This window comes from Encephalitozoon romaleae, chromosome IX (genome assembly GCF_000280035.1).
Source record: "Encephalitozoon romaleae SJ-2008 chromosome IX, partial sequence".
Taxonomy (NCBI): domain Eukaryota; kingdom Fungi; phylum Microsporidia; family Unikaryonidae; genus Encephalitozoon; species Encephalitozoon romaleae.
Window position 1 is genome coordinate 68,564 of NW_008806272.1, and position 21,295 is coordinate 89,858.

General features: G+C 42.4%; 24 protein-coding genes across 24 annotated transcripts; 9 read left to right on the forward strand and 15 right to left on the reverse strand.

Annotated features, from left to right (window-relative positions):
- Window positions 1-5: 5 nt before the first annotated feature.
- EROM_091220 (septin) lies at window positions 6-827 on the reverse strand (the record flags this gene model as incomplete). The annotated part of the gene is made up of 1 exon (XM_009266960.1): window positions 6-827. The coding sequence occupies one exon, from the start codon at window positions 825-827 to the stop codon at window positions 6-8; it is 822 nt and encodes a 273-aa protein (XP_009265235.1).
- Window positions 828-864: 37 nt separating this feature from the next.
- On the reverse strand, window positions 865-1,497 carry EROM_091230 (ribonuclease; the record flags this gene model as incomplete). The annotated part of the gene is made up of 1 exon (XM_009266961.1): window positions 865-1,497. The coding sequence occupies one exon, from the start codon at window positions 1,495-1,497 to the stop codon at window positions 865-867; it is 633 nt and encodes a 210-aa protein (XP_009265236.1).
- A 77-nt stretch (window positions 1,498-1,574) lies between these two features.
- On the forward strand, window positions 1,575-2,219 carry EROM_091240 (cyclin-like protein; the record flags this gene model as incomplete). The annotated part of the gene is made up of 1 exon (XM_009266962.1): window positions 1,575-2,219. One exon carries the CDS (start codon window positions 1,575-1,577, stop codon window positions 2,217-2,219), a length of 645 nt encoding a protein of 214 aa, XP_009265237.1.
- A 50-nt stretch (window positions 2,220-2,269) lies between these two features.
- Window positions 2,270-2,539, reverse strand: EROM_091250 (Elf1-like putative transcription elongationfactor; the record flags this gene model as incomplete). The annotated part of the gene is made up of 1 exon (XM_009266963.1): window positions 2,270-2,539. The coding sequence occupies one exon, from the start codon at window positions 2,537-2,539 to the stop codon at window positions 2,270-2,272; it is 270 nt and encodes an 89-aa protein (XP_009265238.1).
- A 323-nt stretch (window positions 2,540-2,862) lies between these two features.
- EROM_091260 (ubiquitin activating enzyme E1-like protein) lies at window positions 2,863-3,716 on the reverse strand (the record flags this gene model as incomplete). The annotated part of the gene is made up of 2 exons (XM_009266964.1): window positions 2,863-3,671; window positions 3,698-3,716. The coding sequence occupies 2 exons, from the start codon at window positions 3,714-3,716 to the stop codon at window positions 2,863-2,865; spliced, it is 828 nt and encodes a 275-aa protein (XP_009265239.1).
- A 71-nt stretch (window positions 3,717-3,787) lies between these two features.
- EROM_091270 (putative mitochondrial translocase) lies at window positions 3,788-5,221 on the reverse strand (the record flags this gene model as incomplete). The annotated part of the gene is made up of 1 exon (XM_009266965.1): window positions 3,788-5,221. The coding sequence occupies one exon, from the start codon at window positions 5,219-5,221 to the stop codon at window positions 3,788-3,790; it is 1,434 nt and encodes a 477-aa protein (XP_009265240.1).
- Window positions 5,222-5,263: 42 nt separating this feature from the next.
- On the reverse strand, window positions 5,264-7,057 carry EROM_091280 (hypothetical protein; the record flags this gene model as incomplete). The annotated part of the gene is made up of 1 exon (XM_009266966.1): window positions 5,264-7,057. One exon carries the CDS (start codon window positions 7,055-7,057, stop codon window positions 5,264-5,266), a length of 1,794 nt encoding a protein of 597 aa, XP_009265241.1.
- A 307-nt stretch (window positions 7,058-7,364) lies between these two features.
- EROM_091290 (hypothetical protein) lies at window positions 7,365-7,874 on the forward strand (the record flags this gene model as incomplete). The annotated part of the gene is made up of 1 exon (XM_009266967.1): window positions 7,365-7,874. One exon carries the CDS (start codon window positions 7,365-7,367, stop codon window positions 7,872-7,874), a length of 510 nt encoding a protein of 169 aa, XP_009265242.1.
- A 3-nt stretch (window positions 7,875-7,877) lies between these two features.
- EROM_091300 (hypothetical protein) lies at window positions 7,878-9,728 on the reverse strand (the record flags this gene model as incomplete). Its single annotated transcript, XM_009266968.1, has 1 exon — window positions 7,878-9,728. One exon carries the CDS (start codon window positions 9,726-9,728, stop codon window positions 7,878-7,880), a length of 1,851 nt encoding a protein of 616 aa, XP_009265243.1.
- Window positions 9,729-9,770: 42 nt separating this feature from the next.
- EROM_091310 (deoxyhypusine synthase) lies at window positions 9,771-10,769 on the forward strand (the record flags this gene model as incomplete). Its single annotated transcript, XM_009266969.1, has 1 exon — window positions 9,771-10,769. The coding sequence occupies one exon, from the start codon at window positions 9,771-9,773 to the stop codon at window positions 10,767-10,769; it is 999 nt and encodes a 332-aa protein (XP_009265244.1).
- A 24-nt stretch (window positions 10,770-10,793) lies between these two features.
- Window positions 10,794-11,507, reverse strand: EROM_091320 (ribosomal RNA methyltransferase; the record flags this gene model as incomplete). The annotated part of the gene is made up of 1 exon (XM_009266970.1): window positions 10,794-11,507. The coding sequence occupies one exon, from the start codon at window positions 11,505-11,507 to the stop codon at window positions 10,794-10,796; it is 714 nt and encodes a 237-aa protein (XP_009265245.1).
- Window positions 11,508-11,834: 327 nt separating this feature from the next.
- EROM_091330 (Rad52-like DNA repair and recombination protein) lies at window positions 11,835-12,449 on the reverse strand (the record flags this gene model as incomplete). The annotated part of the gene is made up of 1 exon (XM_009266971.1): window positions 11,835-12,449. One exon carries the CDS (start codon window positions 12,447-12,449, stop codon window positions 11,835-11,837), a length of 615 nt encoding a protein of 204 aa, XP_009265246.1.
- A 72-nt stretch (window positions 12,450-12,521) lies between these two features.
- Window positions 12,522-13,037, forward strand: EROM_091340 (ER to Golgi transport membrane protein; the record flags this gene model as incomplete). Its single annotated transcript, XM_009266972.1, has 1 exon — window positions 12,522-13,037. The coding sequence occupies one exon, from the start codon at window positions 12,522-12,524 to the stop codon at window positions 13,035-13,037; it is 516 nt and encodes a 171-aa protein (XP_009265247.1).
- Window positions 13,038-13,107: 70 nt separating this feature from the next.
- On the reverse strand, window positions 13,108-13,365 carry EROM_091350 (hypothetical protein; the record flags this gene model as incomplete). Its single annotated transcript, XM_009266973.1, has 1 exon — window positions 13,108-13,365. The coding sequence occupies one exon, from the start codon at window positions 13,363-13,365 to the stop codon at window positions 13,108-13,110; it is 258 nt and encodes an 85-aa protein (XP_009265248.1).
- Window positions 13,366-13,435: 70 nt separating this feature from the next.
- EROM_091360 (hypothetical protein) lies at window positions 13,436-14,485 on the reverse strand (the record flags this gene model as incomplete). Its single annotated transcript, XM_009266974.1, has 1 exon — window positions 13,436-14,485. The coding sequence occupies one exon, from the start codon at window positions 14,483-14,485 to the stop codon at window positions 13,436-13,438; it is 1,050 nt and encodes a 349-aa protein (XP_009265249.1).
- Window positions 14,486-14,582: 97 nt separating this feature from the next.
- On the reverse strand, window positions 14,583-15,038 carry EROM_091370 (hypothetical protein; the record flags this gene model as incomplete). Its single annotated transcript, XM_009266975.1, has 1 exon — window positions 14,583-15,038. One exon carries the CDS (start codon window positions 15,036-15,038, stop codon window positions 14,583-14,585), a length of 456 nt encoding a protein of 151 aa, XP_009265250.1.
- A 147-nt stretch (window positions 15,039-15,185) lies between these two features.
- Window positions 15,186-15,584, reverse strand: EROM_091380 (Homeodomain-containing transcription factor; the record flags this gene model as incomplete). The annotated part of the gene is made up of 1 exon (XM_009266976.1): window positions 15,186-15,584. The coding sequence occupies one exon, from the start codon at window positions 15,582-15,584 to the stop codon at window positions 15,186-15,188; it is 399 nt and encodes a 132-aa protein (XP_009265251.1).
- A 305-nt stretch (window positions 15,585-15,889) lies between these two features.
- Window positions 15,890-16,798, forward strand: EROM_091390 (serine/threonine protein phosphatase 2A; the record flags this gene model as incomplete). Its single annotated transcript, XM_009266977.1, has 1 exon — window positions 15,890-16,798. The coding sequence occupies one exon, from the start codon at window positions 15,890-15,892 to the stop codon at window positions 16,796-16,798; it is 909 nt and encodes a 302-aa protein (XP_009265252.1).
- Window positions 16,799-16,837: 39 nt separating this feature from the next.
- Window positions 16,838-17,626, forward strand: EROM_091400 (hypothetical protein; the record flags this gene model as incomplete). The annotated part of the gene is made up of 1 exon (XM_009266978.1): window positions 16,838-17,626. One exon carries the CDS (start codon window positions 16,838-16,840, stop codon window positions 17,624-17,626), a length of 789 nt encoding a protein of 262 aa, XP_009265253.1.
- Window positions 17,627-17,691: 65 nt separating this feature from the next.
- EROM_091410 (60S ribosomal protein L3) lies at window positions 17,692-18,843 on the reverse strand (the record flags this gene model as incomplete). Its single annotated transcript, XM_009266979.1, has 1 exon — window positions 17,692-18,843. One exon carries the CDS (start codon window positions 18,841-18,843, stop codon window positions 17,692-17,694), a length of 1,152 nt encoding a protein of 383 aa, XP_009265254.1.
- Window positions 18,844-18,980: 137 nt separating this feature from the next.
- Window positions 18,981-19,262, forward strand: EROM_091420 (hypothetical protein; the record flags this gene model as incomplete). Its single annotated transcript, XM_009266980.1, has 1 exon — window positions 18,981-19,262. One exon carries the CDS (start codon window positions 18,981-18,983, stop codon window positions 19,260-19,262), a length of 282 nt encoding a protein of 93 aa, XP_009265255.1.
- Window positions 19,263-19,353: 91 nt separating this feature from the next.
- On the forward strand, window positions 19,354-20,106 carry EROM_091430 (CCCH-type zinc finger-containing protein; the record flags this gene model as incomplete). Its single annotated transcript, XM_009266981.1, has 1 exon — window positions 19,354-20,106. One exon carries the CDS (start codon window positions 19,354-19,356, stop codon window positions 20,104-20,106), a length of 753 nt encoding a protein of 250 aa, XP_009265256.1.
- Window positions 20,107-20,111: 5 nt separating this feature from the next.
- EROM_091440 (hypothetical protein) lies at window positions 20,112-20,333 on the reverse strand (the record flags this gene model as incomplete). Its single annotated transcript, XM_009266982.1, has 1 exon — window positions 20,112-20,333. The coding sequence occupies one exon, from the start codon at window positions 20,331-20,333 to the stop codon at window positions 20,112-20,114; it is 222 nt and encodes a 73-aa protein (XP_009265257.1).
- Window positions 20,334-20,661: 328 nt separating this feature from the next.
- EROM_091450 (G2/mitotic specific cyclin 1) lies at window positions 20,662-21,288 on the forward strand (the record flags this gene model as incomplete). The annotated part of the gene is made up of 1 exon (XM_009266983.1): window positions 20,662-21,288. One exon carries the CDS (start codon window positions 20,662-20,664, stop codon window positions 21,286-21,288), a length of 627 nt encoding a protein of 208 aa, XP_009265258.1.
- Between the last annotated feature and the right edge of the window lie 7 nt (window positions 21,289-21,295).

Genomic DNA, 21,295 nt, shown 5'->3' on the forward strand with positions numbered 1-21,295 from the left:
AAGAGCTATTTTTTTATTTCACTTTCCAACACAGCAGCTCTGTAGTTTTCATATATTTCGCTTGCTGTGTAGTCAATGAGTCCATAGATATGAGTGCTGAGAAGCAACTCCCTTAGTGCAGGAAGGTCGCAATGCTCCGGATTATCTATACTTACGCTTCCCCATTGATAGTTCCGAACCCTTGACTCAAGGTTTTCTCCATCTGCAGAAACAATCATGAATGGAACAAGGCTGTTTAGGTCGTTTCCTGCCGTGGGGGACGAATAGATCTCAGGGTCATCTAGATCGAAGATAGAAATGTTGTAGTGTCTCATCTGCTCTACGACCTGTCTCTTGACCTCTATTCTCTCTGTAATACTCAACCCATCAGACTTGCTGATTACCGGGATGATGTTGACTAGTCCAGAAACCTTCTTCAGAAACACGATGTCTCTGTTCTTGAGTCCAAAGGAGGTTGAGGGTATGAAATACAGCAAGCAATGAACTCTTGTGTCTTCATATTTAGGGTTTCTTCTAATTTTTGACTCCTCTGCTATGAACATGTCCAACTGGGCCTTGATGAAGTTGCAGATTGTCTCCTGTATCTCGGTGTCATCAAGGGTCTCTCCAAATCCAGGCGTATCGATCAAGGTAATTCTCTGCATGATACCCTCGCAGTCCAGATTTAGCATGTAGAGATCGATTCCTTCCTGGCCTTTGGATGTAACAATCTCCTTTCCTATCAGGGTATTGAAGAACGAGGACTTTCCAGATCCTTTTGGTCCGGCTGCCATAATTGTGAATCTCCTGTTCTGCCTTCGAACAATCATTTGTTTGTTTATCTGCATAGCTATTTAATAAACAAAACCTAGAGCCTTCCTGGTCTCACTGTACTGGGGAGAAGGAAAAGAAGCCTTTGAAATGCTCTCCGACAGAGTAGCAGGCATCCACACCTTCAAGAATAGAAGACTGTAGCTTATCACATACAATCCTGCCGTTCAGAGACAGATAGGCAATGCTTTTTCTATTCATTAGATATGCAACGGTGATGACAGGAATCTTTTGGCTCTCCTCCGTGGACGTAAGGTCGATACAGTGTTCTCCGATAGTAGCAGAGTAGCACATGTCCATCAGGGGAATTCCAAAGTATGATAGGCAAAGAGTTATGCAATTGACCATGGTGGACAATAACGATCCACCGTCTTCTCGAACAACGACTTTGATGCCTACTGAGGTTTCAGGAAGCAGGATGTCACTAAATATATCTAATAGAACATCCTCATACTCCAATATCCTTTTCTCGTTTACAGGCTCCTGCCTTGAAACAGCATAGAACTCCACCTCAATGTCCAGCTTCCCAGCCTCCTTAGCCCCACCACACATCACAGACACTTGAGTATTTCCTTGCCTTACATCCACCACACCTTTTTTCCCAACCATCCTCCTTACTACTTCCACTCTCCTCAGCTCCCTAGGCCTTCTTCCATCTTCTCTGAATCCCTCCTCAGAAACTATCATCAACAGGCTTGGTACAATTTTACATAAAATATCTAGGAGGACTAAAAAAGATCCTAAGGCCCAGTCCTTATAAACCTATGGGCTTAGAGTACATGGAGTGCAAGAACCTGTTTGAGACAAAGAACATTCGGGATATCGTAAGCATATCAAGGCTACTTGGAATGCCACAGAAAACTACATACTTCACTCTAGCCATCTACTACAGATACATCCTTATGATGAAGAGCAGAAAGACCATTCCAATAGGTGCTGCCTGCATACTACTGTCCGGTAAAGTAAATGGGTCTTTAAGGAGCCTTGAGCACATCTTGAAGGCAAGCTACAAACACTATGATGTTGACCCAGAGAAGTTCTTTCAAGAGGACTATAAGGATGCAATTGATATCGAGCTCCATGCCTGCATTGCAATGGACTTCAACTTCGAAATGGAGGATCCTTATGGTTTTCTAGAGAAGTTATGCATGGATAATGATATCGACAGGTCAAGGGCACAAACAATATGGGTTATGTTGAACGATACAATGTACCTACCATTTATACTGTCCTTCAGCATAAGGAGCATTGTTGTGAGTTGTATATTTATCTCAGACGTTGCAAGGGGCAATGGGTGCGAGGACATAGATGAGTTCAAAGGAAGATATAAGCTTTCGGAAATCAATACTGAAGATATAGACTTTATTTCCAGAGAAATTGTGTCGTTTTACGAATGTGCGTCAAAATAGAATAGTCCATCTACATAGAAAATTTAATCCTTGGATAGAGTTACAACGAACTATTTCTTGCAGCATTCATCAACCCAGGCTGAATACACGTCGATACCAGTAGTGAGCTTATTTGCATCGCAAGAGAAGTTTGCATCACACACAGAGCAGTTTGCAAACCCTTTCATCAGAGTTCTCTTGACAATGCACTGAACAACATTCTCGTGGTTGCACAATGGACAATTGAATCTCTTTTCGAGCTTCGTTTGTCTTCTTGGAACATTGGATTTTCTTTTTACTTTCTTTCTACTCATAAGGGGACTTGGAGGTGGGATTAACATATCTCTGGGAAGATATTAAAGCCGGGCGTTTTTAGCCCAAGAATGAATATAGTGGATGCAGAGGAGAGTGATGTTGAATTGATTGAGCTGCAAGGAGATGTCGAGAATATAGATGCTTTTGATGGGGAGTTTAACAAAGAACTTATCCAACTTGAATTTGGATCATATGTTCTTCATGGAAGAAAGGTGCATAAGGAGTTCAGTGTCCTTGAAGCAACCATCTGTAATGAAAGGCCTTGCTTGAAGGTAATAAAGAGGATCAGGAATGTGTATTTATTTGACAAGGCTCCTAGATATAGGAGGCCTGGGCTTACAGAAGATAACTAAGCATCCATGCGGCATACAATGCATTTCTCATCCTTTGCAAGATGTAGCTTCTCAAAAACCATATTCTCCTCTCCACTATAGAATATGAAGTCGTAGGATAGGTTTGGTCCATCTAGCAATCTGCAGGCTAGGCTTGCACATACAGAATTAATAAAACATACATTTGGTATTATTCCATCATACATCCCAGTAACCTCAAACACATCTGTCCTTAGTTTCTCTTTAGCCAAAGCATTGAATTCGTTGACTATCTGTTCAATTTTCTCTCTCTTACTTCCAAGGCCATCTCTCTTAAGTTCCACCAAAGACCGAAGTACTTTTTCCCTGTTTTCTAGTGTTATTTCTTTTGGCAGAGAGCCCAGAGAACACATCCCAACCCCGTCCTCTCTATACAATTCTCGAATGCAATACAAACACGAGGACTCCTTATAAACAGCCTTTGCATGTGCCTTGTAACCACTTATTCCACAATCTATAAGAAGCTTGCATCTGGATCTTCGGAACATCAGGTTCAGGTTCATTCTTCCTTCAATGTTGTCAAGAGCCCCAAAAATCACATCGTATCGATCGAAAACATCGACAGACACCTCTTCTATTCTTTGTGTTAAAAAGCTTGCTTTAATTCCATACAAATTGGACACAAATTCTGCTGCCTTCTGTGACTTATACTCTCCCTTGTCTTGACGAGTAAACATAAAAAGCCTGTGAAGATTTGTTAGGTTGATTCTGTCATGATCTATCACAAGTACCTCGCTAGCCATGTCCTTCAAAACCTTCAGTAACTCCACTCCGGTTCCTCCGCACCCTAAAATTAGCTCAGATAGCACTTACCGACTAGAATCATCTTCATAAGGGAGCCCAAAACAAGAAACATTTCACACCTAGAAGATACTTGTTTTATTTAGGACATCCATGGCATGGTCAAAAGGCCTTAAGAACATCCGGATATATCCTTATTATCTTCTCCTGTACATCAATAAGGATGAGGGCCTGTTCAACAAGAAACAACTCATCATAACTTGCTGCACATTTCAGGGCTTCTTCATACACCTCCCTGCAGCTCTTGTCGTTTCTTCCAAGAAGAATTCCTCCCAGATACACATATGGCTTAAAGAACTTTGAATCTGCTTCAATGGCAAGTCGGAAGTATCTCTCTGCATCCGAAACCTCATTTCTTGCCTGTGCAACTATCCCTTTGAACAGCAAAAACCGAGGATCCTCATGGTAGTACTTCTCAAAGTTCGACATCGTTGTTTCCAGTCTTGTCATGTCTTTGCATCTTAGGTAGTATTCACAAGCAATCGATAGGACATGAATACTCAGTGGGTGGCTTTCAAGAGCCTTGTTCAGGAATTCTTGTGCCCTTTCATTCCTTCCATGTCCAACCTCATAGATTATCCTGTCCACATATAGAAAGTCATGCTCCTCACACTCCATAGCCATATCAATAAACTTCTCATACAGCTCATGATTCTTGAGATTGAGATGGATCTTCGATGCATAGAATAGAACAGACACGCTCTTACTGTTCTTCAATACAAAGTCTTCTATGTCCATAGGTGTGTGCCCGTGTAAAGACTTAAGATACTCTCTAAGACAGATAGAAAAAATCATCTTCTCGTGCTCAAGTAATGAAATCGAGGACAGATCCTTTCCTCTCACATGGATCACACCAGCAGCCACAAACTTTGATATGCTATCATCTCTTTTCTCTGCTTTCTCAAAAGCCTCGTCGTACTTTCCACTCCGGACCAGCCTGACAAGCTCATCATTAACAAAAGATTCATTTCCAAACAGATCAGGAAATGTCCCAAAAAAATTCTCATAAGAAATACTAGATGGACTTGCCTCCTTTACACCAGCCATCTTCTTTGCCTCTCCCTCGGCCTCTAGCTTCAGAATCTCTTGTGCAAGTTTTCTATACTTCTCGTCTTTTGTCACAAGTCCACATAGAAAGGCGTCACAAAGTGTTTCTCTCCTCATATCCAAGGCCTTGTGACATTCGTATCTCAGCCTCAATGCCTTCTCATTATCAAGTATATTTATCTTGAGAGATCTTTCAGCATAAAGAGCAGCTTCCTTGTAGGCCCTGACCTTTGCAAGGCATATCGCAAGGTTGTTGTAGACACTGACAAGCCTCCCGTCCTCTTCCTCCATTAAACTCAGGCACTTCAGGTATGAGAGTGCTGCCTCGCCATACACCTTCTCTTTCAACAACAAAAGCCCCCTCTCCATGTACTCCCGTATATTCCTTTCTCTCCTGTTTCTTCTCCATGTCCGCACCCCCTGGCACACAAGCACAGCTCCAGATACAATGGCAATAGCTAGAAAAGCCGAAGTCTTCCTTCCCACCATTGGGTTCAAAATATTGGGCCAATTTTTAATCCCGCTAAACATCTATACTCCTGAGGCTTCATAAAGCTCTTCAAACTTGTCTGCGAATCTTGACCTCTCACCCTTCATCAATAGCCCCAGCTCACACACTTCTTCTCTACTAGCATCAAACAGGAAATACAGCATTGTCTCCTTGATCCTCTGGATATACTCCTCAGGAAACTTTCCTTTGATCCATGAAAGACAGGAAGTAATAAGCTCATAGTATCTCTCTGGATGAGTGCTTGATTCTCTAAAGTCGATGGTGCTTCCAGACAGTATCATAGCCCTTGATGCAACACATACATACATGGTTTCCAGTTCTTTCTCCATCCTTTCTTTCCTTCTTTCTTTCACAATACAACCTTCAAGATACAACCAAATCATGTTTGATGTTTCCAGAGGTAACTCCTGGTGGCCTTTGAGAAGCATATCTAGAAGCTCAATGACACTTGAGTTAAAGCAAACAAAATCCTTTTGTAATCTTTCGATAAAGGCTTTCAAGAAGATCGATCTTTGTTCTAGAGACTTCGAGCAGCATATGTAATCAGATATAATACACCTCAGTCTAACCGCCCTTTGGTCCTGACTCTGAATGTTTCGAAGAAATAGGTCCACAAGGACACTCCATTTCTTTTCAGCCTCAATGTGCTCAAAAGACCTTAGCAATAGATATCCAGAATACAGCAAGAGATCCGCCCTGTCCCCAATAGATCCTACAAACAACTCAATGTACACAAGGTGGTCAGGACTTCTCACAAAGAAATCATCAAACATAAACTGTAGCCATTCTTCTTGTTGTCCAGGATGGCAGGCAAAGACGATCATGTCTGACCACGAAACATCCTTCTTCAGGCTCTTTAGGGACCTAAGCACTTTTGACGGGTGTTTTGCAGACTCCACATCATTATAGAACATAATCCGATCAAACTCTGCTTTCCATGGATGCAGAGCTTCAAGGCTTCTGTACTTTGCCACAAGAAATCTATCATGGATGCCATTCCATTCATCTGAGCCCCCGTGATCTGCTCTTGAAAGGACTAGCCTCTGGACTAGGGAGTATGCAGAAGAGAAATCGATCTCTGTGAATCCGACCACAAGGCGGCATACTGATGGAATTGTCTCTAGAATACATATTATGGCAAAGATCTCCTCGTAAAGAGCCATCTTCCCGTTGGAGAGAGTTTCAAGGTGGAATATGATTTCCTTGAGTATCCCAGAGGATATTCGAGAAACATCCACAGCAAAGCAAAACCTGGTTAGGAGATCGATCGTTGAAATTATCTCATCTGCATCTTTTTCATTGATGAATACGAAGCTTGTGTGCCGGGAAACTATGCCTGTAAGATAAGAGATCAGTGACAATATATACTCGTCCTTTCCATTCATAGTACTTGGAATGTATGTAAGTACGGACCGGAGTGCAATGCAACATGCCACAATGTTCTTGTCAAGGATGTTATGTTTCACATAGGTAGTTAGCCTAGTAAATATTGGCAGGAGCCTCTTGAAACACATTGCCTCGTTATCCAACAGAGCTATGACTAAGCCTATTTCCTTGTAACTGAAGCCACAGCTGAAGATCCTCCTTATCATCGACTTGTACAGGCTATATGTCTGGCTGTATCCAAAATATCCTCTATAGTATTCAAGATCTCCGTCTGATAGCTCCAGCTCACTAGCAGAGCTGATGAAATCCTCCATTTCAACGGGGACTATGGTTTTTCTGATGAGCTCTATCATCTTCTGGTTGAAATCCACCTCCACAACCTTTTCAGCCTCTACAAACTCGGTGAAAAAGGCCCTGAGATCCTTCATGAGTTGGGCATTCCCCTTAGAGGCCGGTAGAGGAAGGTTCACAAGTAGGAAGTACTTCACATAGACATCGGGAATAGAAAGTATGTCTTCCAAGGATAAAGACGAGGTGCCTGATGTTATCTCGATAATTTTCTGTCTATCTGTTTTTATGTAGAAGCCTATGTCACTCACAACAGCCATCTAAGCTCTGTGTGAAGTAGAATTTCAATTGTAAAGACACCAATGATGTTGCTGGATGTGTATCGTGTGATAGAAGATGTTTGATCTCGAAAGCTCGGAATTTGACGACCCCAGGATATAACCCTGGATGACAAGTGCGGAAGATAGAGAGCTTGGGCTTGAAAAAAAGATACACAAAGCTGCACTTCTTGAGACAGTCGATGTTTTGAACAAAGTTGCTGATAAGAGAGATAAAGGTGGGAGGAAGAAAGCTTATATAAAGTCTGAGGAAAAGGAGAATAAAAGCAAAAAAGATGTTCAGAGAAAAGCCGACAGGCACGGAATAAAGCCGAGCAAACAGAAAAGAAATGCAATGAAGAAATGCGGCCAAACAACAGACGAGAAAGAGGACAAAGATTTGAAGAAGTGCCCGATGAAGATGACAAGGAAGGAAAGAAGATTGGAAAAGTTGAAGAACAAAGGAAAGGGGCCGTCTTCAAAAGAATATTATGAGAAGTTTATCAAGAAATACAAAGACAAGTCTCCAGAGAAAAAGGTTTCTAAGGATATCCTTCCTTCGAAACGCAAGGAGGACTTTCCTAAAGACGATGACAGCAAGAGAAAGAAGACACCTTTCTCTCAAAAAAAGAAAAGATAGGAATCAGTAACGGTCTATTCCTGGAATTAAATCCTTCTTGGGCTTTTTCTTCTCTATCCAAACGGTCTTTGCATGCGAAAGTTGGATATCTTGGCCGGGAAAAAGCTTTACAATGGAACAATGAATGGAATTAGAGTCGTCGAGTATACAGATATCTATTACCGTTTCAGCCTCAAAGTAAATGGGTTGCTTATCACCAGACCAAACCTTCAAATGTACATCCCGGTGATCGTCCTCAAGAGTTAGTCTGGCAGAGAATCTTATAGGCATTTTACTGCAGACTTTAACTTTTGATGGAACATCTACATCATACTTGATAAATCTTATCAATTTGAAGTCTAGATTCTTTATGTGATCTATAAGGAGCTTCGTATCGTTAACAAGTGAGATGTCGAAGTTTGTATTTGCAAAGAGAAATGGCACTTTTCTGAGAATATCGTCTCTTTTTTTGTGAAGCAGCTCATTCATCCCTTTGTAGATATGGTATATAAACCAATACCGATGATCGCTATCTTTCTTCATCTGGCCAAACAATCTCCTGTAATCCTGTTCCTTTTTGTCTCCACTTGGCTCTTCAAGAAATTGGCACAGAATGTCCCTGAAAAAGATATAACCATCTCCGCAGCCATCCGGCTCGGTGCACTCCATGATATCAAGGAACAAGAAATGACTTTCAATGACCTCGCTTATCCTTATTCCTGGATCTGCCTTTTTCAGCTCCCTTAAAACTGTTAGCCTTGCAATATAAACTTTGTCTTCAAGAGACCCCTCGACCTGTGCCATAGGCGTGTACTTATAAAATCTATCTATGTTTGAAAGGAACAGCCTCCTGTTTTTGGATACAATTCTTCCGATGCATTCAAATACATCTCTAGAGCTTACATTCACTTCCATGTGAGAAGTCAGGATGCTGAAGACCTCTACATCTTCATACTTAAGATTTCCAAGTAAACCCAGAATGTTCGCCTTGACCTTGTAGCTTTTCTCCTTAAGGCTTTCGCAGATCTGCCGCACTATCTCCTTATCTATGGCCAGCACATACTTCATACTTATCTTTTTGAGGTAAAGAGTGCAGAGTTCTCTGACATCGTTATCCTCGTCATTCAGAGAGTCCACAACGAAATCGAAAGCTCTTGAGGCAGTTCCTGGGGCAATTAGCGAATACACAGACGATATTGTATTTCTACGGACATCAGCATATTCATCCTCAATTCCATATATCAATCCTCCGCACAGCTCCTGGTCGTCAGGACTAGTAATCTGTTTGCTCAGAAGCTTTTCCGCCACCACTTCAGGAAGGCCTTTGAACTCCCCAATGGCCTTTGAAACAAACACCCTTATTGACAGCTCCCTATCATGTATTCCATGGCATACAGCCCTGAGTATCTTCATTTTGTACTTTTCTTCTTCAGAGAATCTCATTAGTTGGTGTAAGGCTACCTCTCTGACATCCTTGTTCCCATCCCTTGCTTGCCTGACCAGGGAGGAAACCCTAAGACTTTCTTTTCGCTTTAGATAGATTGCTCTGATTGAGTGGTCTGGATCATGCTGAAAAGAGGGAAGGGGCATCTCTGGAAAGTGTTTCCAATGCAGCATCAAGGAGACCTTCCTTACTTTAGCATTTTCATGGAAAACCAAGGCAGACACATCCTTGTAGCTAACTGGAACACCTCTGCAGAGTGCGTTTTCAAGGTACACAACCAAATGGTGGCAGTTACACTCTGCAGTGCACCCTGGAGAATAATAGTCGGATAGTGATTTTATGGAGCCATCCTCGAAATCAGTGCCAATGCTCTTCAAGACATTGCATTTGGATGGCTCGTGGAGATCAAATATCTGTAGTCCAGGAAGCATGGGGTTTGTAGAAGAGATATTAAAAAACATTCTCTGAACCCTATGGATAGACCTCAGAGGGTCAAAGACTTGTCTGGAAAGGTTAAGGATGACCTTTCATTCAACATGGAAGTAAAAGGAATTGATTTTGAGAGGGAGTGGGACTTCACGGAAATGATAAAGTCATTTGAAACTACCGGATTCCAGGGATCGAATTTATACAAGGCGATTCAGGAGGTTGAGAGGATGAAGGACTCAAAAATATTTTTTGGATGCACCAGCAATATTATCAGCTCTGGCCTTAGGGATATAATCGCTACGTTAGTGAAGAGGAAACATATCCATGTTCTTGTGATCACGGGTGGAGGAATAGAGGAGGACATCATCAAGACATTCAAGCCAACGTTCTGCGGGGACTTCAATCTCTGTGGAAAGGATCTAAGAGAGAACGGACTAAATAGAATAGGAAACCTCGTCATCCCAAGTGAAAACTATGAAGATCTTGAGAAATGGCTGAACCAAGTTATAAACGACATAACCGAAGGATATACCGAAGAACGGCCAAGAATATTGACCCCGTCTTCATTTATAAGGATCCTAGGGGAAAGGATAAATGACGAGTCCTCAATACTTTATTGGGCTGCAAAGAACGATATACCCATATACTCTCCAGCAGTTGTGGATGGATCGATGGGAGACATATTGTCATTCCATCCAAGAAGGAAAATGGTGAAGCTAGATGTTATTGAGGATGTCTACAATATTAACTGTGAAACTATCTTTTGTGGGGATACCGGAGCAATTATACTTGGGTGTGGAATTGTGAAGCATCACATCCTCAATGCCAATCTATTCAAGAACGGGCTTGAGTACTGTGTTCTGATTAATAATGCTCAGGAGTTCGATGGAAGTGATGCAGGGGCCAATTTAGATGAAGCGGTCAGCTGGGGAAAAGTCAAGCCAGGAGCAAATGGAGTCAAAATATTTGGTGATGCAACAATATTATTTCCGTTGATTGTTGGAGCCACGTTCATGAAGGAAAACAAGAAGTCTTGTTCTTAAAAAGCAATAAAGACTGAGCTTAGCTTATTTATCTTGGTTCACAATGTATTCAAGTCCCGGCTCTTTCCCATATCCACAGAGTAGTATGGGTACATTACGCCCTATAGTCGTATCAATCTCATAAGGGTCAATACCTATGGCTTTCATCCCCGTGCAATATAGAAAGCATTCCATGGACTCGGTTCGGCTTGCCTTTGGTTTCAGTAGTGCAGTCTTATTATAGAACCTCCCGAAATGGTTGGCCATGCATGAGATATACTCCCCTTGAAGGCATTTGCCTACAAATGAAGACCCTGCCTTTGAAATCCTCAATGAAGTGGCAAGTGCAGACATCAATAATTCCATCTGTAAGTACTCGTCTATCTCATGAATCCCTGTTATGTCGGGTGCACCGTCACACATCACAAGATCCGCTCTAGGCCCATCGAGCACTTCTAGTATACTCTCTAGGCATGAAGTAGAGGTTATATCATCCTTGATACATGTTGCACCCTCTATGGGTATGATGTCCTGCACGTCCACAGACACCACCTTTGGATTTCCACCTTTTTTCATCAATTTCTCACATGCATACTGGGACCAACTTCCTGGTGCTGCACATAAGTCGACAACATTTTCGATGTTCTGAAACAGATTGTACTCCTCATCTATGTTCATGAGCTTGTACACACTTCTAGCCCTGTACTTGTTCTTCTTTGCAAGTCTGTAGTATATGTCTCTTTTCTCGTCTCCGTCCATTTTCCAGGGAGAAAAAATCCCTGTCCATTCCGTCCTCATACTTTCGCCAGCTAAACCCCTAAATGTTTGGGTTGATGTCAGCCATGTACGGGATCCTGTTTCTCTTGAACTCTGTGGTCATACTGGATGAAAAGAGATTTCTGTCAAGGGTGGGCCTTCCTCTGTCTCCAGAAGCCAGAAGTGCTCTTGGTCCAGGCCGTAGAAAGATAGTCGACTTGATAGGAGCAATCAAGACCGTCATGAAGATACCTTTGATGGTGCTGAACATAGTGTGCATAATATATGAGACATTTCTTGGATAGAAGATAGCAGTAGCTTCTGTTTATTTCACAGAGTGTCACTTAGATCATGGTAATCTATATCGAATGAAGCATCTCCCTCTCTATCGGACTCCTCAGATACCCCGCCATTGTTCCTAAATAAATCATTGGAATCTAGAGCCTTTTCATTGATCTTGTGAATTCTCTGTACTTCTTTGATGTAGTTCTTGTCGTAGCAGCAATTTCCCAATGAGTTTCCAAACTGTCTTAGAGCCCTCTTGAGAGCATCAGTTGCTGCTTCCTTCTTTGCCTTTTCATATGCAGCAGCTCTACTCCTTTGGTTCTCTGCACTTCCAAATCCAATGTCTTCTCTATACGTTCCATCCTTCAGCATAACCCTGACCAGACAGGACACACCCAGGCTTATCTTCTTTTCATCGGCCTCTTCATAGTCGACAGACATGGTTCGTATCTCCGATGACCAACCGTTGAATCCAAAGATCCTGTTGGCTAAGCTTATCACCTTCCAGCCCTCAACATATGCTATTTTCGACATGTTGAACCCGGGCCTATAACTAATGAACTCAGGCCCGAGCTTTTGGTTGAGAAGCTTGGATATCTTCCTTACTCTTTTTCTACCAAACGTGCCTGATCTCCAGCCTCTTAGTTCGTCTTCCCTCATAATACCCCTTAAAGGACATGCATTTCCGAAACAAGAACAAATAAATATTTCTCTTGCAGGGGGGCAACAAAAATGGATCCTCTCATGAGCGCATTCAAAGCAAGAGAAAGTAAAACATTCTGCAGCCCAATTCCACACAAGTACGAGCAGATGTTCAAGGCAAAGAAATACGATCTAGAGCACTTCGGGTTGACATTCTTTCAGCGTGCCGTGTGCTTCTCAGCATGCTTGGGTGCAGGGATACTATCGTTTCTCTACAGCATGGTCAAGATAGTTCGGCTGTCACCATCGGGGTTTATACTCCCATACACAGTATCGAACTTCTTATTCTTCATCATGTTTGGATTCCTCCTTGGATTCAGATCATATCTGGAGGGACTATTTTCGAAGAAGAAACGCTTCCATAGCTCATGGTTCATTGGATGTACGTTTCTGACCCTGTATGTTGTTCTGAGATATGACAGGTATTTACTCAACCTGGTGTTTTGCTTCATCCAGGTGACGTCGTTCGTCATGTTTTCACTGACCTTTGTCCCTGGTGGAACCTCGGGTGTGTCCAGCATGGTCAATATGTTCTTCAAAAAATAAACGTCTAGCCTTAATCTTGTCGGTCTTGGGATTTAGATACTTAAAATATAGGTTCTCACAAAGAACTCAATCATTTACTAGATAGGAAGGAAAATGCGATAGATAGCAAGACCACCATTAGGGCTATTGCAGCCTGAGGCAGTGACGAGCTAGGCACAAGCTTTGCGAGTATATGCAGAAGAAACACATTTCCAATGAAGATAAGGGATATCACAAGGACTTGCATTGGAGAAATCAGGAGTCTTGATGGCTGGTTATACAGCAGCTCATTGAGCTTGCTCTGCCTCTTCTTATACTGCTGGATCTTACCACTTATTTGCTTCACCATTTTGAGGGTTAAACATTCTTGGTTTTAAGGGGCCTCGAAATGACCTGGATCTTTGGGAATTGTCCCATTCCTAGAAGTCCATATCAAACCCAAACTGCAGCTTTTGTACCTGTCTATTGTTAGTCAAAGGAATAGCAAAGCTTACAGACACAACAGGGCCATCCTTAGATTTCATGACAGGCACACTTGCTCCCAACCCAACAGAAGCACCAAAGCATTCATCGTCTTTGTAGGAGCGGGACCGCATGACAGGCTTGAGGCTACTCACTATGTTTCTATTCTCAGATACATATCCCAATGACCAAAATAAAAACCCTTTTGCTTGCCACTTACACACCCCCATCCTGTGTGATGCCTCAAAGAAAGAGTTTCCTCCAATCTTCAGGCCACAATTGCTTGGAGATATGCTCATGCCCCTGTACCCTCTAATGTTTTCACCAAGGTAGTACCTCTCTGCAATATGTGGTTCTCCAAGTATCAACCCTGTGGAAAAATGTATGTCCGTGAAAAGGCTTCTTGTGAGAGATTTGCCTAGGATCATCTCGGCTTGTGTTTTCGAGAATAGTTTCGAAGACCTTGAATCAAAGACACCGATCTTACTCCTAATGTTGATCGCTGCAAGTCTTTGCTTAACTTCAATAAATGCCTGGTCCAAGTATCCAATTCTCTCTTTTCCTGCACATATCTTTTGGTTCTCCCTTTCAACCTCTAAGCTCACACGAGTGTGTGGATATTCCTCGTGTGGAGACTTCATTACATCCTTAGACCCAGATATGCTGAGAAAACTTAGAGACTTCCAAAGAATAGGCTTAGTGAATCGGAAACTCATGTCTTTCGAGGTTGACATCGAAACTTCAAGGTTCTCTGCCTTTCCAAAGAGATTTGGAAGTTTTATCTTGAGATAGCCTTTTGGAACTCTTCCCGTTGTGTCTCCGCTAAACCCAACACTTCTTTTCTCTTCACTAATAGACAGGCCATCACTGGTCTTGGCTATTGCAGAAAAGATCTTGAGCTTCCTAAGCCTACTTATAACTTCATCCACATCACCACTCCCTGGAATCTTCTGGACATCGTCAAGAAACCCTTTGTCCGTTCTTTTTATTCCTGTTATCTTGAACATAGGATATCCTTCAGGGATTCCAATGTATTAAATATCACCGGAATAACTCCAGAACTAGCTAACTCATAAAACCAATCCATGAGAAATCTTTTAATACTTAGATCTTAACATCTGTCTTGCAGAAGAGAATGTCTCTAATCCACCCAACACGTGGGAAGTAGCATCCCCGAAGCTCAAAGCAGGGGTTATCGGAAAGATCCCCAGCGATGTCATATGTACTCCTGAATACCCCTATAAGCTTCTTGGAGTCATTCCATCCAATGATCCTACTCCAAATAATCTCGGACTTGTCTGCTTTACCGCCATAAATAACCCTTACATACACAAATATCTGCTTCAGGTTAAAATGAAATTGGCTTGAGAGATCGATGCTTGGCTCAAAAAATACAACCTGGGTCCTTCCATATGCCTTGTACTCTCTTATTCTCAGGTCTGATACAGGGGGAGCCTTTGCCACAAAGAATGAAAATAGAAACACGGCCAGAAGAAGAATGACTGTGGGATTGAACGTAAACGATACTAGTGCATTGAGCCTCCTACCAGCTGTCTTCATCAGGGTACAACAAAATAATTTAAAAAAAATAAGGGCTCTTACTACTACCATACAGGGCTTTATTGGAAAATATAGGTCCCACGCAGACACGAGTTAATCAATACATTTATTGGTTGGGGTTAATTTATCCGTGTATTTCGGGCGTAATTAATTTCCTATCTGGGAATATGACGAACTGTTTAAGATCAACCATATGATGTACTTAACAGGAATGGTCAGGCTATTGATAATTTTGATCTTTGGTTTTCCTGGTGAGCCTTGGCCAGAAGGAGATCCTTTCTTTTTAGCTCCTCTTGACACAGATCGAGAGTTCTGAAACCATATCTGTATTGTCCTCGGGGAAATGTTTAGCAGAATCGCCAGATTTAGTCTTGTATCATGCGAGGGATAATGAGTGATCTCAAAGATCTTCTTCAAGACATCGACTTGGGTACGTGTCTTATACTTGTATCCTATAAGTCCGAGATAGCTCTTCTCTGACAGCCTTCTAAGTTTGACAAGCCCGGCCATTGCTTCACCTTCCATCACCCATCTTGTATCCTTCATATGCACAAATCCCTGCATTCCATCTTTTTTATCTGATGTCCTGAGCAGATAAATTAAATTGAGGAGATTTTCAACCGTATTAATTATCCTGTATTGCTTGGACACCTCACCATTCATTTCAATCATCTTACATTGAGCCTTAATTGCTTGCCTTCTTGCTACATTAAAGTCTTAAGTACCCAAGAGAGTTCTTGTCCGGAATACACCTGGGCTGTTTTCATAGATACCCAAGCTCCTCTACAACTTAGACAATGAATCAAAGGACTCCCGCATCCTAAATGTATTTGCTTTTTAAGTCATCCCCAATGAAGAAGTTTGTGTCTAGGCTTCTGAATCTAGAGTTGCTTTCAGAGGTAGAAATCCAAGACATTTGTAATAAGGTATCGGAGATCCTCATAAGCGAGCCAAATGTCCCAAACAAAAAAACGCCTGTTATTGTTTGTGGAGACATCCATGGACAGTTCTTCGACCTGGTAAGTCTATTCAGGATCGATGGCATTCCTTCAGGAAAGAGGTATGTCTTCCTCGGGGACTATGTGGATAGAGGAAAAAACTCTCTTGAGTGTATACTATTCCTTTTTCTCTTAAAGATCTTGTATCCCGAAAATGTCACTCTTATAAGAGGAAACCATGAGCAATCCACCATTAATAGAGTGTATGGATTTTATGAGGAGATCATCGAGAAGTATGGCAACCCAAGGATATGGAGGATGATCAACGAGGTGTTTAATCTGATGTGTGTTGGATGCCTAGTTGATGGAAGGATACTGTGTGTACACGGGGGGATATCTCCCAAAATTATGTCCTTGAATCAGATGAGAAGGCTTGATAGACTGCTTCCCATTGGAGAAGGAAGTGAGTTTGCAGACATTCTTTGGGGAGATCCATATGAGGGGAAAGGCTTCCAACCCAGCCCCCGAGGGAGTGGGTATCTCTATGGAGAGGATGTTGTGATAAGGTTCCTTGAGCTTAATGGCCTTACAAGTATTGTGAGGTCGCATCAACTTGTAATAGAAGGCTACAAATTCCACTTTCCAGAAAGAAATGTAATCACTGTATGGAGTGCTCCAAACTACATGGGAAAGTGTGGAAACCCCGCAAGCATTCTGAGAATCAATGAGACGTTGGATGTTTCTGACAAGGATTTCTGTATATTCAAGTCCACGCCACAGAAAAAAGAGTTCCTTGAAAGGCTTGAGGGATTTGACCTATAAGGATATTCGGGTGATTTCTTTATTCGTTTCATCCCATGGATGTTCACCAGGCTTAAGACCGTAGAGGAGGAGCGAGAGGTTTGTATTCTTAAAGGATATGCAGTAAAGACATCCAGGCTCGACACTAAAAGATTCCTTCGCCTCATGGAATACAGAAGACTTCCAAAGCACATAAAGAGAATCAAGCCATGGAACGGGGATTTACTTGTACTTGTCGATATCGTGGAAGATGGAGACCCGATAAACGATGTAGTGAATCTTGTGGCAAGGATGGTAGAAAGGGGGTTTGGGTCGGAGCTTTCTTTTGACGACCCGGTTTCTCTTATTGAGACGGTAAGTGTCCCTAAATACCAGCCGTTAACAGATGCACAATACATAGAAAGCACAGCTCTTTGGCCATGCATCAGGTCGTCCAGGACTACTGAAGAACTAAACATTGAATACATTAAAACCATGATAGAAGAGGTGAAGACAAGAAAGAATGCACCGATATGCTGTGGAACTTGTATTATAGCAGATGGAAAGAGAGCACTTTCTATTCATGAAGATACAGACAATATTCTAGGGCATTCCATATTGAAGGGCATAGAAGAAATTAGTAAAGCTCAAATATCTTATCTATGCACAGGTCTTGATGCATTTATATTCAGAGAGCCTTGCTTATCATGTTCTATGGCGCTCGTACATGGAAGGATCAAAAGAGTTTTCTGTATTAACAGGGTCTCAAAAGGCGCTTTTTCTAGTCTTAAAATCAACTACAACAGAAGTCTGAATCATAGATATCCTGTTTACTTTATGAACGAAGACTATGGAGATAAGCCGGAATAAAAGATTATGGTGACAAAAGCTTTTCTATGAATAAGGCTAGAAGAGGGTGTGTAATATTGAAGAGTTTAATGGATTTCTGGGGCAACCTCGGCCTTCTTGGCTCCATAGAATGCCCTCTTCTCATCACTTGTCTGGAATCGCCCATGCCCTATCTTCGATGACGTATCAACAAACTTGATCACAAGCTCTTCGCTGGGCCTCTGTTGGTCAAGGCTCTTTCGTAATGTCACAACCCTCTTCCGGGGTCCAACAACAGCCCCCTTCACCATGATAAAGTCATTCTTCACCTCTCCGTAATGTGGGAACCCTCCCATCGGTGAGATAAACTTCTCGGTCAGGTCAAACTCAGTCCTGATACTACTGTTCCCATTTCCTACCATGTACACCCTCTTGTTCTTCTCCGTCCTTCTATGGAATCCCATCTGTCCTGCCCTTGCAACAGAGTACATCACACGGCTTGGGTGCCATGCCCCAATACATGCAACCTTCCGGATCCCCTTTCGTGACTTCCTGGGCTGCTTTCGTACTCCAAACCTCTTCACAGTCCCTTGGAATCCCTTTCCCTTTGTCACCCCAATCACATCAATGTTCTCGTTCTCCTTAAACACTTCTCCAATATGGATCTCTTTCTCAAGCATATCTAAGCACCACTCCACTTTCTCCGAAATGCTCCCTCCGTTCACTTGGATCTCAGCAATGTGTGCCTTCTTTAGCCCAAGCTTCTTGATTAATCCAGGCTGTGTCTGCACAAGAACCCTTACACACTCGGCTTTCTTCTTGATCTCAGAAATCCTTGATTCAGTCTCCTCGCTGGCACAGAACCTCTTGCTATTCTCCCTCTCCACATGCTTGTTTCCAAACATCCTTCGAAGAACTCCGTCACTCACATAAGGTGCAAGAACAATAGGCAATCTACGTAGGCCGGTAACAGTCCTCTCATATCCAACTACCCCGTACACAACCATCGGCGGCGCCTCAAGCACAGTCACAGCGTCCATCACCTCTCGAGAAAGCTGCTTGTTCTTTGCAGCCTGGATCTTTGTCCTGATCACATGTGTCATTCCGGCTTTGTACCCCATGAACCCCGTGAGGTGCACAGGTTGCGAACTGTCATCGGCAGGAAACGCCCCTGCAGACGGCCTGATTGTCTTCGACCTCTTTCTCGGGCAGAACTGCAAAGATCCGTGTCTTGGCGCACTAAACTTCCTGCAGCTCATTTAGTAAGGGCACAAATTTTTCTCATTAACCAATGTTCTCTAGAAGGATATTCAGTCTCCATCCAAGCATCAGATACCCATCAACCTCTCTGAGATGTGCCATATCCACTTGATCTCAGCAATTTTCTACCCTAAAGATGAACTTCCGCCCAGAATACAAGGAATACTTTAAGCAGGGATCAACAGCAAAAATATACAATGGAGCATTTGAAGACATGGGATTCTACGATGAGGTGGATATAAAGGAATTCAAGTATAGCAAGGAAGACAGGACATTCTACTATCCATGCCCTTGTGGGGACAGCTTTGAAATATCCTTGGAAGATCTAAAGAATGGCGAGGTTGTTGCAAGATGTCCTTCATGCTCCTTGATAATCTGTACAGTATATGAGGTAGAGGATCTTGAGGCATACCTTTGACACCCAATGAAGATGAGGAATAAAGGCCCATTCGTTTTACCTTTTAGGTTCAATCTTCTAAACTTAAACCCATAGTTGGGTGGGCCCAAAGATGGCGAAGAAGCAACAGGAGACCAAGCAGAAATCTACTAGAGACATGAAGAAGGAGCTTGAGGAAAAGGCATTTGGATTGAAGAACAAGAAGCAGAAGGCGGCCATCCTAAAGCAGATTGAAAGTCTCAATCTTAAGGAGCAGCTGGAGAAGAAGGAGAGGATGAAAAGGGAGGAGAAAAAGAATGTACCTGTGAAGCAGGTGATTCCTGTGGGTGTGGACCCAAAGACGATCCAATGCATTAACTTCTTGAACAAGATGTGCACAGATGGAGATGCATGTAAGTTTGCACATGGAGAGGTCAAGAAGGTTGAAAAGCCAAAAGAAGAAAATGTATCTTCGGGCCCGAGACGCATATGCCAGTTTCTTATTGATGCTTTGAATTCCGGTGAGTACAGCAACGACTGGAAGTGCCCATTTCCGAAGTGTAGTGACATCCACAGGTTGGTGGACATCAAAGAGAATACACAAGTTGAGTTAAGTCTTGAGGAGTACATTGAGCTATCCAGGCAGTCCTTGCCAGAGAAACTGACACCTCTGACCGAAGAGACGTTCAAGCAATGGAAAGCCAGGAAGCAGAAAGAGGAGAAGGAGCATGCCAGGAAGGTTAAGGCTCTTGCAACAGGCCCAAAGGGGGTGGAGTTATTTGAGACAAGAAGAGAACTGTTCAAGGATGATGAGGAAGCGGAAGAATTAGATTACACAGAAAGATGTTATTCGGAGTCGGAAGATGAAGAAGAAGGTTCCAAATAAATACTTTATTCTTGTTGATCTTCATTGTTTTGCAGGAGGTCCTCTTCACAGCCTCCATATTCTTCTATGTCAAAGCCCCATTTTCTAAGAGGAAAGGCCTTGAATATTTCAAGTGGAGGTATGTTGTACTGATTGCATAGTATTGATATACATTCAGAAATGCATTCTTTCCATCTTTCTATTACACTCTCTAAGTTACCATGTGTCTCTCTGAATTGTCTCATCATCTTTAACTTCCTGTTGATATCTTTCTGAATGAACAATGGATCCTTGAACTGGTCTGAATATCTTCTTTTTCTTGGTGTCTTTTGGCCATCTCCCTTGATCTTATAGAATATCTCTCCATCCACATGTAACTCACGATAACCCTCAGGGCCCTCCGGCTTGTTAGCAGTGTACATCTAGGGAGTATGAATGCAGGAATATTTCTTCTACCAACAGGATCTTCTCGTGAATTCTCAAGCCATTGGATCTACGGTTTCCGGTCAAGAGTATTGATTAAGTTCTCCCGCCAATATCGGAAATGTTTTTATAGGCGAAAGGGTGCCTGAAGAGATGATGAAAAGGGTATTCCAAGATATAACGAATGTTAGTAGAAAGAACATCAAGCTGACGATCCACAAATCATCTCATAGAAGAAAACTGGTGAAGTGGCTGTACGAGGTGATGGACGACTTTGGATATTCTCAGGTCACATTCTCGACAGCAGTTTTTATCCTGGACAAGTACACAGAAACCCGAGGCCTTGATCTTGGAAAGTATCAGCTGGTAGGGATCTCTGCCCTTTTCCTTAGTGCAAAGATAGAGGAGAAGCGATGTAAGGGAATAGAAGACTACGTCCATGTCACAGACAATACATATTCTAAGGAGGAGATTCTTGACAAAGAAGTTGAGATGCTGGAGATATTTGGCTTCAACTTGATGTTCAGGCTTCCTCATTCTTTTCTCAAGGAAAGATATCTTGAGAAGGCATCCGGTAAATACACTGTGAAGCAGAGCCAGGAAATATTCTTTTGTGCATTTTCATATGTATTGGAGAAAAACATCTGTGGAAGTAGTATGTATTGGATATATCTAGAAGGAGTTAAGGAGGCCGAGAAAATTCTCTCTGGGAATGAGATAGATGCAGGCCTCAGGTTCTATCTGGAGAACAACCGAAGAATTAAAAATATATTCATGTAGATCTTAT